General features: G+C 35.5%; 2 protein-coding genes across 2 annotated transcripts in view; one reads left to right on the top strand and one right to left on the bottom strand.

Moving 5' to 3' along the window:
* Positions 1-15168, bottom strand: part of LOC145296687 (leucine-rich repeat-containing protein 34-like) — a 272980-nt gene that overhangs the window by 101113 nt on the left and 156699 nt on the right. The gene's annotated exons all lie outside the window — the stretch shown is intronic.
* The window catches only part of LOC145296685 (uncharacterized), a 49147-nt gene that overhangs the window by 17969 nt on the left and 16010 nt on the right, over positions 1-15168 (top strand). Inside the window, exons 5-8 of the mRNA XM_080142640.1 lie at positions 1679-1901; positions 4447-4487; positions 5304-5380; positions 7699-7775. Of these exons, the coding sequence (XP_079998766.1) occupies positions 1679-1901; positions 4447-4487; positions 5304-5380; positions 7699-7775 (418 nt within the window). The remainder of the gene's footprint in view (positions 1-1678; positions 1902-4446; positions 4488-5303; positions 5381-7698; positions 7776-15168) is intronic.

Raw genomic sequence — 15168 nt, forward strand, 5'->3', positions numbered from 1 at the left:
AGACAGGCTCAAACCAGTGGAAAGTGCGAAGGTGGAAAAGAAAGTGAAAGAAAATCTGATGTCTTACTCCTACTCCATGATGCGACTGGAAGTTCGGAACGTTAAAATTAGGCAAAGTCAATCCAACCGATATGATGACTTGCAAAAATAGCTTGCAAAAAATTGACCCCTCCTTATAGAAAACTGCCCAGTTGTGGGTGAAGGAATTAATGATTTGGGCACATTTTTTTATATTTGTCGTCCGAGACATCTAGCTTCAAAATGATACTGATCTCATGAAAATCCGCGACCCCTGTCGAAAGTTTTAGGTAGACATACATACATTCATTTTAAATGGACAAGTAAGATTTATATTATAGACTAGCAGGGTGTACATGGCGATGCCCGGGTGTTTTGAGGTGTGTGTGGTTTTGGGTAAATCAAAACTCCGGGGGTGGGTGGGGGTTAAAATAAAAAAAAAAGTTTTGGTAGATGAGTATGAGGATTGAACCCGAACCCTTGAGGCAAAGTTGGAAATTAAAGTGTGAAAAAAGACGTACAACGTTAACCACTGGGCCACGGAGACATACAAGGGAAACATGTTTGAATTTATTTATTTAACTATTGACAGATGGCAGCAATAAAAGTTAATTCTGCTGCTTCTATTTGACCTAATTATTGAGGTCAAATAGAAGTCACGCAGTTAACTTGCGTTTGTTTACCCAACTTTGACTGGTTTTTTCCCCAAAAGATGTTGGGGAGGGGGAAACCAGCTCCCCATTGTCCAGATTGATTAGCAATTGTCTGATATAAGAGGACTTTGTTCCCGCATTGATCACAGCTGCTTCTGGACGTTTCCTGGCGTGATGCCGAGAACAAACGGTTTGAATTTAGTTTCACTTTATTTATACTAAAAAGCAGGACAAACAGGTGATAGAGAGGAATAGCGCGAATCTCATAAAAGTCGATGTAAACAAATCGTAGATATTATTATCTAGGGGCTATATAAACAGTTATAAGCGATCGTAATGACCCCAGGAGCGTGTGTGAAAGAAGCCTTTGCAAGACATACACAAAATGGTCACACACATTTCGCCTTTTATATATATAGAAGATTATAGATGCCTCGGGTCAAAATTTCATGAAAATTGGATATTTAACTTATTCCAAAATTGAACAACCTAACAGAAATATTGTTGGTAATTCGTATTATTTCAATTATTCAAACTACTGTTCTCATCTTAAGTGTTATTCTCACAACATCTCACCCATTGTAACCTCTGATCTTTTTTGAGTGTATTTTATCATACTTGGGAATATTTCTGCCAAACTCAGGAATCTTCATGGAACTTTGAATGAAGCCCTTTAGTTAATCCATGATGGTAGCATGCTCTTGTTCTATTAGCCATGACAGGGTAGAAGTCACAGTTATATTCTTAGTATCACCTACACTGAGGATTGAACCTTCAACCTCCAAAAGTGTGTCACTTAGAATTGAATTTACCTACTTACTTTATCCGTTACATCATGGAACCTGACTTGATACACCTGAGGGAGGTCAGAGCTTATTTCAGCTAAGACGTTATGATAATACTCAAGATGAGAGCAGTAATCTAATAATAATACAAATTACTAATCCTCATCTCAAAACTTCAGAAATATAACATTGTTGATTTTTCATTGTCTTTTTGTTTTCTAGGTAATGTCGTTCAGCTGTCGACACTTTTGGATAATGAACGGCGAAAATCCCATTCATCTTTGGAGAGGCATTTAATTCAAATGCAGGAAATGATGCAGACTGAACTGAAAAGAATGTCGCAGGAAATAAATTACTTGAAGCTTAAACTCAATCAACAAAATTACATCACCCATCCAGAGTCAACCAACGCACACGCGACTTCTAATGGTTTCCGGCAAAACAAGTACGTAATAGTCTTATAACCGAACTAGTATATTCATTCAGGTTATAATTTCTCTTCTTAAACAAAATTTTGCTGTTTCTTTATTTTTAAATTCAGTAAAAGATTTTTTCTAAGTAGCTGGAGTCTTCTTAGTTGATTGGAGTTGTTTAGGAAAATGTTGAAAATAATTGAAGAATGTTTCCATTTTTATTTTAGATTGATATTTCACTTATTAAACGTATTTCAAATTATTTTAAATGTTGTATTTGAAGGCTTGTCAATGCAGGAATTATTCAGTAATTGGAAACAAATAAATAAATAATGATAAATAATTTAAAGGATTCAATAATTTCAATAAGTATTTATTTACCTGACTGTAAATGGTATAAAATGAAAATTATTGAACCTTTGAATTCTTTATCATTATTTATTTATTTATCTGTTTCCAATGATTGAATAATTGCAGCATTGACAAGCCTTCCAACACACCTTTTTATCCAATAAACAATGCTCCAAGCAAATTACAACAAATTTATTTTAAGAGTTTTTACCATTCATCACTAGTTGTTCTTAGTTTTTGTTTTACACTACTCTCTCCACACACACACACATACACACGGGTTATGACCCCCAGGTTGGAAATTCATTTCAATTTTTTTTATTAGCAAACTAGCTGTACTACCCAACCTTCAATGTATAACTCAATACCTCTTCTCCAAACTAACAATTTTTTTTTTTTTTTTTTTTTTTTTTTTTAATATTCAATTTTCACCCCAAACAAGGCACAGTGCCACTTTGAAGCAGGGGGCTACTATTAGGTACATAATTTGCAGGGGCATTATGAAGGGAGATGAGTAGAAAGATGTTTGTTCACATTACACTTGAACTTCTGCATATCAGTACAGTTGGGAAAACAGAATCCCGGAAGGGAGTTCCAAAGACCTGCAGTTCTGGGGAAGAAACTATTGGAGTAAAAGTAAAAGGCTTTCTTGCACCTAGGGATCTCTACTGTAAAGGGGTGGGACTTAGTTGCTTGTTGGGTTTGTCAGGGGTAGTCACATTGAGGAGGTACAAGTGTTTGCAGCTCGTCAGAGCATTCACCATTAAAGTACTTGTAGAACAGGCAGAGGGATGAAACATTTTATCGATTGGACAGAGGCTGAAGCCTAGAAGACAGTTCAGGACCTATCAGGTTGGCGACTCTCTTTTGAACCCTGTCAAGGAGTGAGAGACAACCAGCAGATGCACCAGCCCAGATGTGACAACAGTACTCCATACATGGGTAAATGGTGGCCTTATAGAGGTACAGGATACTTTCAGACGTAAGTAGTTTTCTAGCATGGTAGAGGGAGCTAACCTTCTTTGCAGCAGCCTTTGCAATGCTTTCAATGTATCTATTCCAGTTCATATTCCCTGTAAACTTTAGGCCGAGGAGTTTAAAAGAAGTACTTTCAGGCAATGTGTTCTTGGCCATTGCTATTGATGGTAGAGAAGGTTTCTTGTAAGTTATTGAAGGAAACAAGCTTAGTCTTAGCAGCATTGAATGTGACCATCCATTTTTATCCCTATTCTACTACAGATTGGAGGTCATCCTCTAGTGTTTCTGCCATTTCCTTGGATATGTGTTCATTTGTTTTCCCCTCATATCTGTCATAGAGAGTGGTCATCGACAAATATACCCATCTCCGAAACAATTTTATCAGGGAGGTCATTTATGAATATCAGGAATAATAGAGGTCCAAGGATAGACCCCTGAGGAACTCCCGCATTTATGTCATTGTTTAGATGTACGACCGTCGAGGACAACTTGGATTTTTCTCTTACTTAAGAAGGATTTAATTACATTATGTATTCTTCTAGTGATTCCATATGATCTAATTTTCCTTAGAAGACCATCATGCCATACTCTGTCAAAAGCCTTAGATATATCAAGGGCTACCGCTCTGCCCTCCCCTGTTTTGTCCAGTGAACGGTATATACGTTCAGAAACTACAGTTAAGATATCTGCTGTTGAATGGGCTTGCCTGAATCCATATTGTTTGTCAGTCAGGAGTTTAGCAGCTGTTAGGTGCTGGACTAGGGCTTGATTAACTAAGGACTCAAATGTTTTGGCGAAAAGCGGGAGGAGGCTAATGGGGCGATAATTTAGTGGGTTAGTTCTTTCACCAGAATTCTTGAAGACTGGTACCACAGAAGCGGTTTAATTAATAAGTAAATTAACCTTCACCCCGCCCCCAAATACATACATTGTGATGAAGTAAACAAATATATGAGTACCCCTTCTCTAATTTTTTACAAATTCATTTTTATATCAACATATACTTAGCATTTTCAATCCTTCTAGTCAATTTACTTCTGGAGTTTTGGTATTCTATTTTTTTTTTCCTGGGCAAGGCCGGGACACAGGTCATGCTAGTTATTAGTAAAAATGCTACGTCTTTACTGTATTCCTAATCAAAACTTAGCATTCTAATGAATCAATTAAGAATAGTTTTTTTTTTCTTTTTTAATTATTATATTTGTTGTAAAACTTAAAATATTTGTTTTATTTTCTTTCTTAATCTAGAAAAACTTCACAAAATGCTTTGAACTCACTAACTTTGTATGGTAAGTTGTTAATGGTTTTCATTTGTCTTGTTTTAATTTCTGGTAATGTTTTTTTTTGGGGGGGGTGCATTTTTTTCCTTAAAATTGGCTGTTTGTTTATCAACGCACTTGATTTCCTCTAAAACATTCAACATACACATCTACCTAGTTCGACACAAGACTATTCATGATTTCACCAATCTGTGTGTTAGTATTCTGTTATTTAAAATGCTGCTTTTTTATTTTCTATTTTATTAAAACTAATTGTATTAAATTGTATGCAAACTAATGACAGTTTAAAATAGATCATACAAATAGGTAAAAACCTGGCCAGATCTAGGATAGTTTGAAAGCTAGTTTCAAAAAAGCTGTCCAATAGGTGCCAGCATGTAAAATAAATGTTAAACCAAATATGACGATGATGATGATAATGGTCCAAACCAGTCACTAACCACCATATTTTCAATTTCTACCATATTTTTCTTAATTTTCTATTTTTGAGTGATTATCCAGACTCAAAAATGTGACCCTCTCATGTGTGCCATTTTTTTTTGTTTTGTTCTCGTCTAGCACTCGACACTACTTGTTTTTCGAACAGAATAACCATTTTAAAATAACTTAAACCACTAAAAACTTATCCAGCTAAGTAAAAAAATAACTTATCTTGCCCTTGGTAACATTTGTTGTATGCTTGTTTTTTTACCACCTTTTTGGTTTTTGTTTTGTAGTAAAAAAAATGCCCAAAGTCTGATTTCCATTTTAATGAAGTTGAAAACAAAATGGTGAAGCGTCTTTAAAAAAAAAAAAGTGAATTTGTTTTTGCTATTTTCATTTAAGATACATATGAAGATGCTCTCAAAGTTCATTCCAAAAGCAAACAACGTCCGACGACAGTTGCTACTACAAACTCTCAAGTAAGTAAAATTTCCGTGGAAATGAAAATCTAGAAACTCTAAGCAAGAATCGGCAAATTTTTTTCCAGTCAGGCAATATACAAGATGCGAGGGTTATCAGAGGACATTTTTAGTATGTTAATAAAGAACAATATTGTAACAAAACATGGTATATGTTTAGGGTACTTTTTAGGAATAGGTATCCAAGAAAGTTTTGGTACTTGTGTCATTAATTCTGAGTTTAACCGAACACTTCCAAGTTAAGACTTCACTGCACAAACAAATTTTGCAAAGAAGTTATTTAACGAAAGTATTTAAATGCATTCTGTAATGTTGTTTTTGTACTTCTACTCAATACAAACCACACTGCATTTTTATCCAAACCCTAAACTATCCATAAACTAACCCTAAAATGACTCTAACCTAACCCAACTCTAACCTAACCTAACCTAACCTTTTTAGTAAAGGTTAATGAAAAGCTATCTAAAAAATTTCAAATGAAAAATTGCAAAATTAACAAATTGTATCCAAAAAATTAGGTAAAAGTTGGAACTTTATATTCTCAATTGATTGAAAAATAGTCATCTGCCAAATTAACACACTGTTTTATTTGTATATTTTGGTAAAAGTCTGAACTTTATTCAACTTTCTCAATTCAGTCAAAACTATTTATGTAACAACTGCAAATTTCTGAATACCTATTTCTAAAAGTATTGTACTTAAATCAAACTGACAAAATTCATCGCATAAATTTGATAAAGCATATCATCAAGTAATAATACATTTTTAACAAATTATTCTATGAATTAACTTTGGCTTTAATGACTTCTCCTTTAGAACTCAAAACTGTCCACAAGCTGAAATTAAGTGATCCCTATTCATTTTGTACCTCACCTGGACAATGACAGCCTTTAGTGATGACCTCAGAGGAATATTAAATCTGGACGGTGTCAGGAGATGTGTGCAGAACAGGAGACTTCAATGGTATGGCCACAGTGACAAAATCAATGAAAGTTTTTTGGTTAGTAGATGTAGGATAGTTGAGTTAATTGGCATAAGAAAGCCAAGGAGAAAATGGAAGAAATTGATATGGATGTATTTGATAAAAAGAGAGATAAAGACTTGGTCAAAAGTTTGGAAATCAATTTCTAAAAACATCCGACACATGCCAGTAGATTTTTTTTTTTTTTTTGCATATTATTTTATATTTTATTTCAGTTTATATATAGTTCATCTTTTTTTTAATTAAGTCTGTAAAAAAAAAGTTATCAAAATTGTTCAATTATTTGATTTTTGAGAAAATTTAAAAATTCATGTTGTTTTCATTGTTTATATCAAAACATGTAAAAATAACATTCAGTTCCATTTTTTTCCTTAGCTTTTAATTATCATTGGTTAGGCGTCAGACGGTTTTTTTTTTTTAGCAGTCTGCAATCTCAGTCTCCAAGCCTAGTAGTTTTGAGAATTAATTCCATTCAAATTCCACCAAGATCCTTGTTGATGGTTTGCATCCAAGTTTTCTTGGATCATTCAACTTTCCTTCTGTTTTCCACCTCAAGGATGGGGCATTTTCTCATCCAAGAGTTTCTTCTTTCAACATGTCCAAACCAACGCAACCTTTTGATTGCCAAGAGTTCATTAAGTTTTGGTATATTTGTTAGATTAGCAAAGGGGGCCGAAGTGCCTTAAAAGAGTGGGGAGCTAAAAGCAGAAGCGTGAAATCACATGACTTCCACTCAGGAGACATATTCTTTTTCTTTGGCTTACAACAACTGAACTGAACAAACATGAAACGTTATTGTACCGAACAGCCCTGGCAGGAGAGTAGGAATGGTATGCCAAGGTGACTAAAAGTCAACTTGTCTAAATATGTATATAGCCTCTCTTACTCCAATTTTGAATTTCTCTCTCTCTTATTCTCTCTTGTACACACGCATTGATTTTCTATACTGTATCTGCAATAAATGAAACTCTTTAAAACCAAATCTCTATAAATACCCAAATTCAATCGTATTGACGAAACCTAAGTTATAACCGTAGATGTACAAATGTATAATGTTTATGCACCCGCATCTATAAGGGTATGAAACATACACTCCTCATCAGGGTATCAGAGCTGATATACCGGGTGTGATCTGAACCCACATTATATATTCATCTGATGGGGACCCAACACTCAGCACCATGCACCATTACACACTTAAGACAGCTGCTACATACCCCCCCATCCCTGGTAGTTAGATAGATAGCTTGTGATGTCAGGATGTAATACTTTGCAGAACTTATCCCATACCAAATTTACCTTACTTAATGAATGTTTTTAATTATTTAATTTTCAGTATCCTTTATCATCTCTAAGTATCCAACAAGCAACAAGATTACGTGGTTGTAAATCTGCACCCGAGCCACAAATCAGGTATTTAAAAAATTTCTATTTTTTTAAATGAACATCGTGTTGTGTAGGTTCTTAGATTTTAAAAATGTATAAATAAAATAATTTTTTAAATTAAAGAAACTCAAAATTTTGATATTCTTATTTCAATTCTATTACTATTACTACTGCTTATAATAGTACAAATAATTGTAGTAATAGTAATAATATACACAGGTCAAGATCACAGTGTAGTATCTGTTCTGATGCTACACTTCATCTTTTCTGTCCTCAGTCAGTGGATGAGAAATCCTTCATGACTGAGACAATTTTTATTTTTGTTCGCATCCAGAGTGCCCCTTTTTGGTGAGCTGGATTTTTCCCACATTAAAAACTAACCTTGTGTCTAACTCTGCCCTCGCGGGGAAGCAAATAAATAGGGATAGTAATAATATACACACTTTGCAAAATTTCTAATAATGCATACACATTGCAAGATTTGCAATAATGCACACTATTTGCAAGATTTATAATGCTTACTGTATAAGACACCTTAACTGGGGACTGCAGACGGGCTGCCCAGGCAATTTTTAAAAAGACAACGTGCTCCTCTTTCAAGGCACTAGATATGTTTCCTCCATCTTCTGACCTTATATTACATCTTTTTATAATGGGAAGCAAGTAAATACCGCAATCTGTGGCAGTTATGGCCACAGAATCATGACGTGTACTTCTATAACATACTCGTGTTAATACACTTTTTGTTAATTATAACACTGTGTTTGTCTTGATTACTACCGGCCTGCAAGGCGACAACAGTATTATTTACAAGTAATAAGCTTTTGAAGTTATTTTGTAGTTGTTATCGCTAACATTTGTATGTTCATTTAATCTGGAAAATTTTCTGTGTGTGTGTATATATATATATATATATATAGGACAGTTGTTATAAACTAAGAGATTTTTTTTTTCTTATTAGTGTGTTCAAGCTGGGGATGGGGCATCTTATTGGATGCCAAACATTCACCCGCTAATTTAGATATTCCAACTGAGAGATCTTTTTAAGATTCTGACCGTCCCTTTGTTTGAATCTCTCTTGCATTTGGTTCACTGGGTATATTTGCCAGGCAGTTTAAAAAAATTGTTGTTTTTTTTTTTTTGTTTTTTTGAGTGTGTGTATGTTTGTATGTCTGGTTAAAACTCTAAACTAACGAAACAAATTTGGTATTTTCATAATTGGTGTTGACTAGAATGAATGATATCTGAAATTTAGAAGAAAAATATTCATTCTTTGAACTTTTGAAATTTCTTTGAAAGAAATAGAAGTTTTGATAGAGATATGTTATACTTTTGCATTGGACAATGCCAGGTATCTCTGCTAATATATAGTCATTCACATACAGTCTGTTTCGCTGTATCACAGCTCACCAGTGCAGCTAGACTAGCAGCTACCTCAAGCCAGGTTTGAAACTCTATCACCTAGGTAACAGTTGGCATTCCTAACTTATACTATTTGGCTGCTGCTAAGATGGGTATGTGAATTAACAATGTTTAAACATTGTCCAAATGCCTAAGCTTCATTTGTTTACACAAAGCGCATTGCTTAATAGGCTAGTGACAGTTTGTTTATCACTTCCCAATATGCTCAACCCAATAGGGAGCATTATATTTATCCACATACAGTCCTGTTTTGCTGTATCACAGCTCATCAGTGCAGCTAGACTAGCAACTACCTCAAACCATGTTTGAAACTCAATCCTAAGAGACAGTCGGCGCTCCTAACCGTTACGCTATTCAGCTGCTACTTATGCCTATGTGTGTGTAGCTTAATGTTCATCTCAACAGTTGTGATGGAATAAAAACATCAGACTGCTTGAGATGCATGTGCATGTATGCGATAGCATCGTGGTTAGGAACCTGAGATGCTGTCTGTTGATCATTGTCCGGTCATGTCAGTCCACAGGATTACTATGAAATCCGCAGTGTTCAGTTACCTTTCTGCCAATCACCGGAACTGGCCACATCCACTTTTTTTCCTCGGCTACTTTCAGCTAATCACCGGAACTGATTACATTTACTTGTTTCCCAGCTCATTATTAACTGGCCACGCAGAAGCTAACAACTAATTTCCTTGCTATCATTCGTCTGAGAAGCTCAAATGGATCTGCTGGTCTTTTAATTTTTGCTCACTTGTCTATTTCCTCATTGTGAAAGATGAAGAGTAAATAAAGAAATCCAGGAAAGGAGAGGTGCCTTCCCCTACATTTATGTGTACTAGCCAATGAAAAGTGAGCCTTTGGGTTGCCCTAGACTACAGTTAGTTCATTTATTTTTTATTTATTGAATTTAATCATGTGCTGTGGGTAATATGGACTTTAGGTAAAAACAGTTGTGGATGAAAATTTAAGAGGAGGATGATCGTGTGACATTCAGATATGAACGCTTGATCCGTTTCATAATGTCCAGTTAAGAAAAATCAATCCATAGTTATATGTAATAAAAGGATTATCCCCAGAATTAGCGATTGATTATTATCTTAACTGGTCTATATTTGTTAACCAAAGAAATCTCTAATTTTCCTCTGAGGTCATCAGATCTAAGCCTGTCTTTAACACTCAAATCGTATCATTCTCATATCATTACTCTCCATGCAACGCATATCCTCAATGCACATTGACAAGGTAAGGGTTGGGGCTAACACAAAAGACAGGATACATAGGATTTTCAGTTGCAAGATAAAATATTCAGGAATCAGTTGCTTGAGTCAGGTTGCAGTTCGAAGAGATCCTCAGACAGTTCAAAATTCAATGACTCCACATTGAACAAAGAAAATTACTGGGAACCAACATAACCAGACAGCATTTTGAGGTCCTTTTCCATGCTGACAGTATCACACACACACACACACACACACACACACACACACACCCACACAAACAGTTATATCAATAACTTGTGGTGCAACCATGGAATTAATCATTAGGTGTATTCACTGCACAGTTCATGATTGTTTGTTTATTGTCTTCATCGAAGTCAGCACTTCATTTTAACACCAAGGAGTAAAGGTCAGACCCAGAAGCTTGTTAAAACATGGGGTCTCCCCAAGATGAGAGCCAATCATTTCAATGTATGCCAGACGGGGATCAGGGCATTGATGATGTCTTGTAAGCCACTTGGGATTTTCCAAAATTAATGTACACACTAGTGGATGGGCCTTTTAGTCACTCAATATTTTATGCCCATAGATTAACAGCTGATAACCTTGAGTGGTTTTGTGGTGTGGTACAAATGATATATAAATATATATATATATATAATGAATTCTGGTGAAAGAACTAACCCACTAAATTATCGCCCCATTAGCCTTCTCCCGCTTTTCGCCAAAATATTTGAGTCCTTGGTTAATCAAGCCCTAGTCCAGCACCTAACAGCTGCTAAACTCCTGACTGACAAACAATATGGATTCAGGCAAGCCCGTTCAACAGCAGATATCTTAACTGTAGTTTCTGAACGTATATACCGTTCATTGGACAAAACAGGGGGGGTAGAGCGGTAGCCCTTGATATATCTAAGGCTTTTGACAGAGTATGGCACAATGGTCTTCTAAGGAAAATTAGATCATATGGAATCACTAGAAGAATTCATAATGTAATTAAATCCTTCTTAAGTAATAAAAAATCCAAGTTGTCCTCGACGGTCATACATCTAAACAATATGACATAAATGCGGGAGTACCTCAGGGGTCTATCCTTGGATCTCTATTATTCCTGATATTCATAAATGACCTCCCTGATAAAATTGTTTCGGAGATGGGTATATTTGCCGATGACACCACTCTCTATAACAGATATGAGGGGAAAACAAATGCACACATATCCAAGGAAATGGCAGAAACACTAAAGGATGACCTCCAATCTGTAGTGGAATAGGGACAAAAATGGATGGTCACATTCAATGCTGCTAAGACTAAGCTTGCTTCCTTCAATAATTACAAGAAACCTTCTCTACCATCAATAGCAATGGCCAAGAACACATTGCCTGAAAGTACTTCTTTTAAACTCCTCGGCCTAACGTTTACAGGGAATATGAACTGGAATAGATACATTGAGAGCATTGCCAAGGCTGCTGCAAGGAATGTTGGCTCCCTCTACCGTGCTAGAAAACTACTTAAGCCTGAAAGTATCCTATACCTCTATAAGGCCACCATTCGCCCATGTATGGAGTACTGTTGTCACATCTGGGCTAGTGCATCTGCTGGTTGTCTCTCACTCCTGGACAGGGTTCAAAAGAGAGTCGCCAACCTGATAGGTCCTGAACTGTCATCTAGGCTTCAGCCTCTGTCCAATTGATAAAATGTTTCATCCCTCTGCCTGTTCTACAAATACTTTAATGGTGAATGCTCTGACGAACTGCAAACACTTGTACCTCCTCAACGTAACTACCCCCGACAAACCCGACAAGCTACTAAGTCTCACCCCTTTACAGTAGACATCCCTAGGTGCAAGAAAGCCTTTTACTTTTACTCCAATATTTTCTTCCCCAGAACTGCAGATCTTTGGAACTCCCTTCCGGGATTCTGCTTTCCCAACTGTACTGATATGCAGAAGTTCAAGTGTAATGTGAACAAACATCTTTCTACTCATCTCCCTTCATAATGCCCCTGCAAATTATGTCCCTAATAGTAGCCCCCTGCTTCAAAGTGGCACTGTGCCTTGTTTGGGGTGAAAATTGAATTTAAAAAAAATATATATATATATATATATATATATTGAGTAAAATGATTCATAATTTATAATTAAAAATCGGTTTCAAAAGGAAGAACAAATAAAATCAATAAATTGTACGATCATTTTGGAAACAATGTTTTTATAGAGATAGACAATACGCTGTGAACGATAATTTTATCAATGTATTTTATAAAACAAAGTTTCCTCATAAGCAAAAAGAGTGGTTGGGGGTTTAAACGCACCAAAAATAAAACTAGCATTTTTTAAGTGAGGCAGATATATCTGGAAAATATTTAAAATACAAAGAAAAAACGGTTACTTATTTTCATGTTGATAAACAAAGTAAAATAAAATAAAAATAAGATCAGGTGGAAAAGTAAGGTTAAGGGGGGGGGGGCTGATTCAAAGTTTTTTTTTCCTTTGTTCCTGTCTCTGCATACAATGTGTTGAGTCCAAGTGAAAATGAAAAACCATGTCACACTATAATAAAAGGATTGTCTCTCCATGCGAAACCACACCTTGATTGAATTCAAAACTGGCTTCAAAACCTAGTAGGTAATGCCCTTTTCTCTTCCCTGCAACCTCTTTACCACAGAAGAGACGTTGCTAGCCTATCTCTGTTCTATCGTTATCTTCATGGCAGGTGCTCGACTGAAGTCTAATCTATCATTCCTCCTAGTCAAACTTTCACAAAAAAAACACTCGGCTAGCTACAACCATTATCAACAATTTCCACCACTCTCTATCTGTGCCTAAATCTAAACGCAGGCCCCATGAACAAAGCTTCTTTCCCAGAACTGCCTGTAGAATACTGTTCTGCTGTCTTGCTTCCCGATAGAATACAACATGGTAGCCTTCAAATCCAATGTAAACAAGTTCTTGTTAACCCGTCCCCATAAATAATCAAATTCTACCCAATTTATACCATTAACGATTACTACACTACCACCTTACAGTCATTAACCGTTATCCTCGAATAGCCTTTGGGACTTCATAAGTGGTGACTCTCAATTAAAAAAAAAGATTAAAAAATAAATATTAAAAAAACAAACAAGTAACAATGTTTTATTTTAAGAGAAACTACAAGAATACTTGGGTTTATTTTGGGTTTTTTTTCTACTGAACAACAGAACTTAACCTAACCAAATAAAAGCAGAAGTCCAACCAAATGCTAACAATCCATCAGCTTAGGGTCCTGAGTCTCACAAAAACCTAATTGATTCAGTTGCTTCTCCTATTGGAATATCTATAATATAAAGCTGAACGTCTGTGTGTCTGGTCACGAATAGGCTCCTATATGCTGGAGTATTATAGAAAACTGATCATGTATAACAATAGAAGATGTATCGAGACAGGAATGGGTATGTTTGATCTGGCATAATGATGATTCATTAAAATTGTGGAATCTGCGTATGCGCCTGGTCCACAAAGTATGGAAATAAAAAATTAAAAAATTTAAAAAAGCGTTTACAAGTGTTTTTGATATAGATGTACATAATAATACTTTCATAAGTATGTTTTAACTTAAATAGGGATGGTATAATAAAATTGTGGGGTCTGCGTTCATGCCTGGCCTCCATAGAATGGAAATAGGCACAAACTTTAATAAAGACTTTTCATATCTATCTGCATAAGTATACTTTGATAATTATGTTTCAGTTTGAAGAAATAGGGTATAATAAAATTATGGGGTGTTCGTTCGCGCCTGACCTCCCTAGAATGGAAATATGTCACAAAGTTTAACAATGATTTTTAATATAGATCCACAGAATATTGTGATAAGTGTTTCAGTATGAACAGGTATGGTATAATAAATTATGGGGTTTATCTATTTTATTTTTACTTTCATCATATTTTGCTTTGGTTTTGATACCCCCAAATTCGAAGCTATCCTTTTCATAATCTATCATACTTTCATAAATCAGAGTCTATTTTCTGTAGGCTGTTTTTGAACCCAGTCAACGACGGGTACTTTTGCTAGTATATATATATATATATATATCATTTGTACCACACCACAAAACCACTCAAGGTTATTAGCTGTTAATCTATGGGCATAAAAAATTCATCGACTAAAAGGCCCATCCACTTGTATGTACATTAATTTTGGAAAATCCCAAGTGGCTTACAAGACATCATCAACGCCCTGATCCCCGTCTGGCATACATTGAAATGATTGGCTCTCGTCTTGGGGAGACCCCATGTTTTGACAAGCTTCTGGGTCTGACCTTTACTCCTGATCTGAAATGGAACACGTACATCAAATCTGTTTCCAAGGCTGCTAGAAAAATGGTGGGATCATTCTACTGCTCTTGTAGATATCTCACTGCTGATGCAATTCTCTACCTGTATAAGAGCCAAGTGCTGTCTGCCCACCAACTAACTGCTGATGGTGTTATTTTGTCTGTGTAACGCAGCAGATTCATCATTTTCATATTGTCATTTATTTCCTAGCTAATCTTTCCCAGTAGTCATGTTTGTGAGGGTGAAGGAAATCTGTTGTATTAGAAAGAAACTAACCTCATCTTGGGGTTTATATGAAAGGGTATCTTAACCGTGTCTGCAAAAATGTAAAGGTAACATTTCTCAAATCCCACTCGGCCAAAATAATAAGTTTTTAGGCTGAACAAAAAATAAAAATCAATGCTTTCACTTTCTGCCTAATCATAACTTCATGCAACCTGAATACATTCATTATGCCATAATCCTAA

This window comes from Euprymna scolopes, chromosome 17, assembly GCF_053919585.1.
Source record: "Euprymna scolopes isolate OS-2025 chromosome 17, ASM5391958v1, whole genome shotgun sequence".
Taxonomy (NCBI): Eukaryota; Metazoa; Mollusca; class Cephalopoda; order Sepiida; family Sepiolidae; genus Euprymna; species Euprymna scolopes.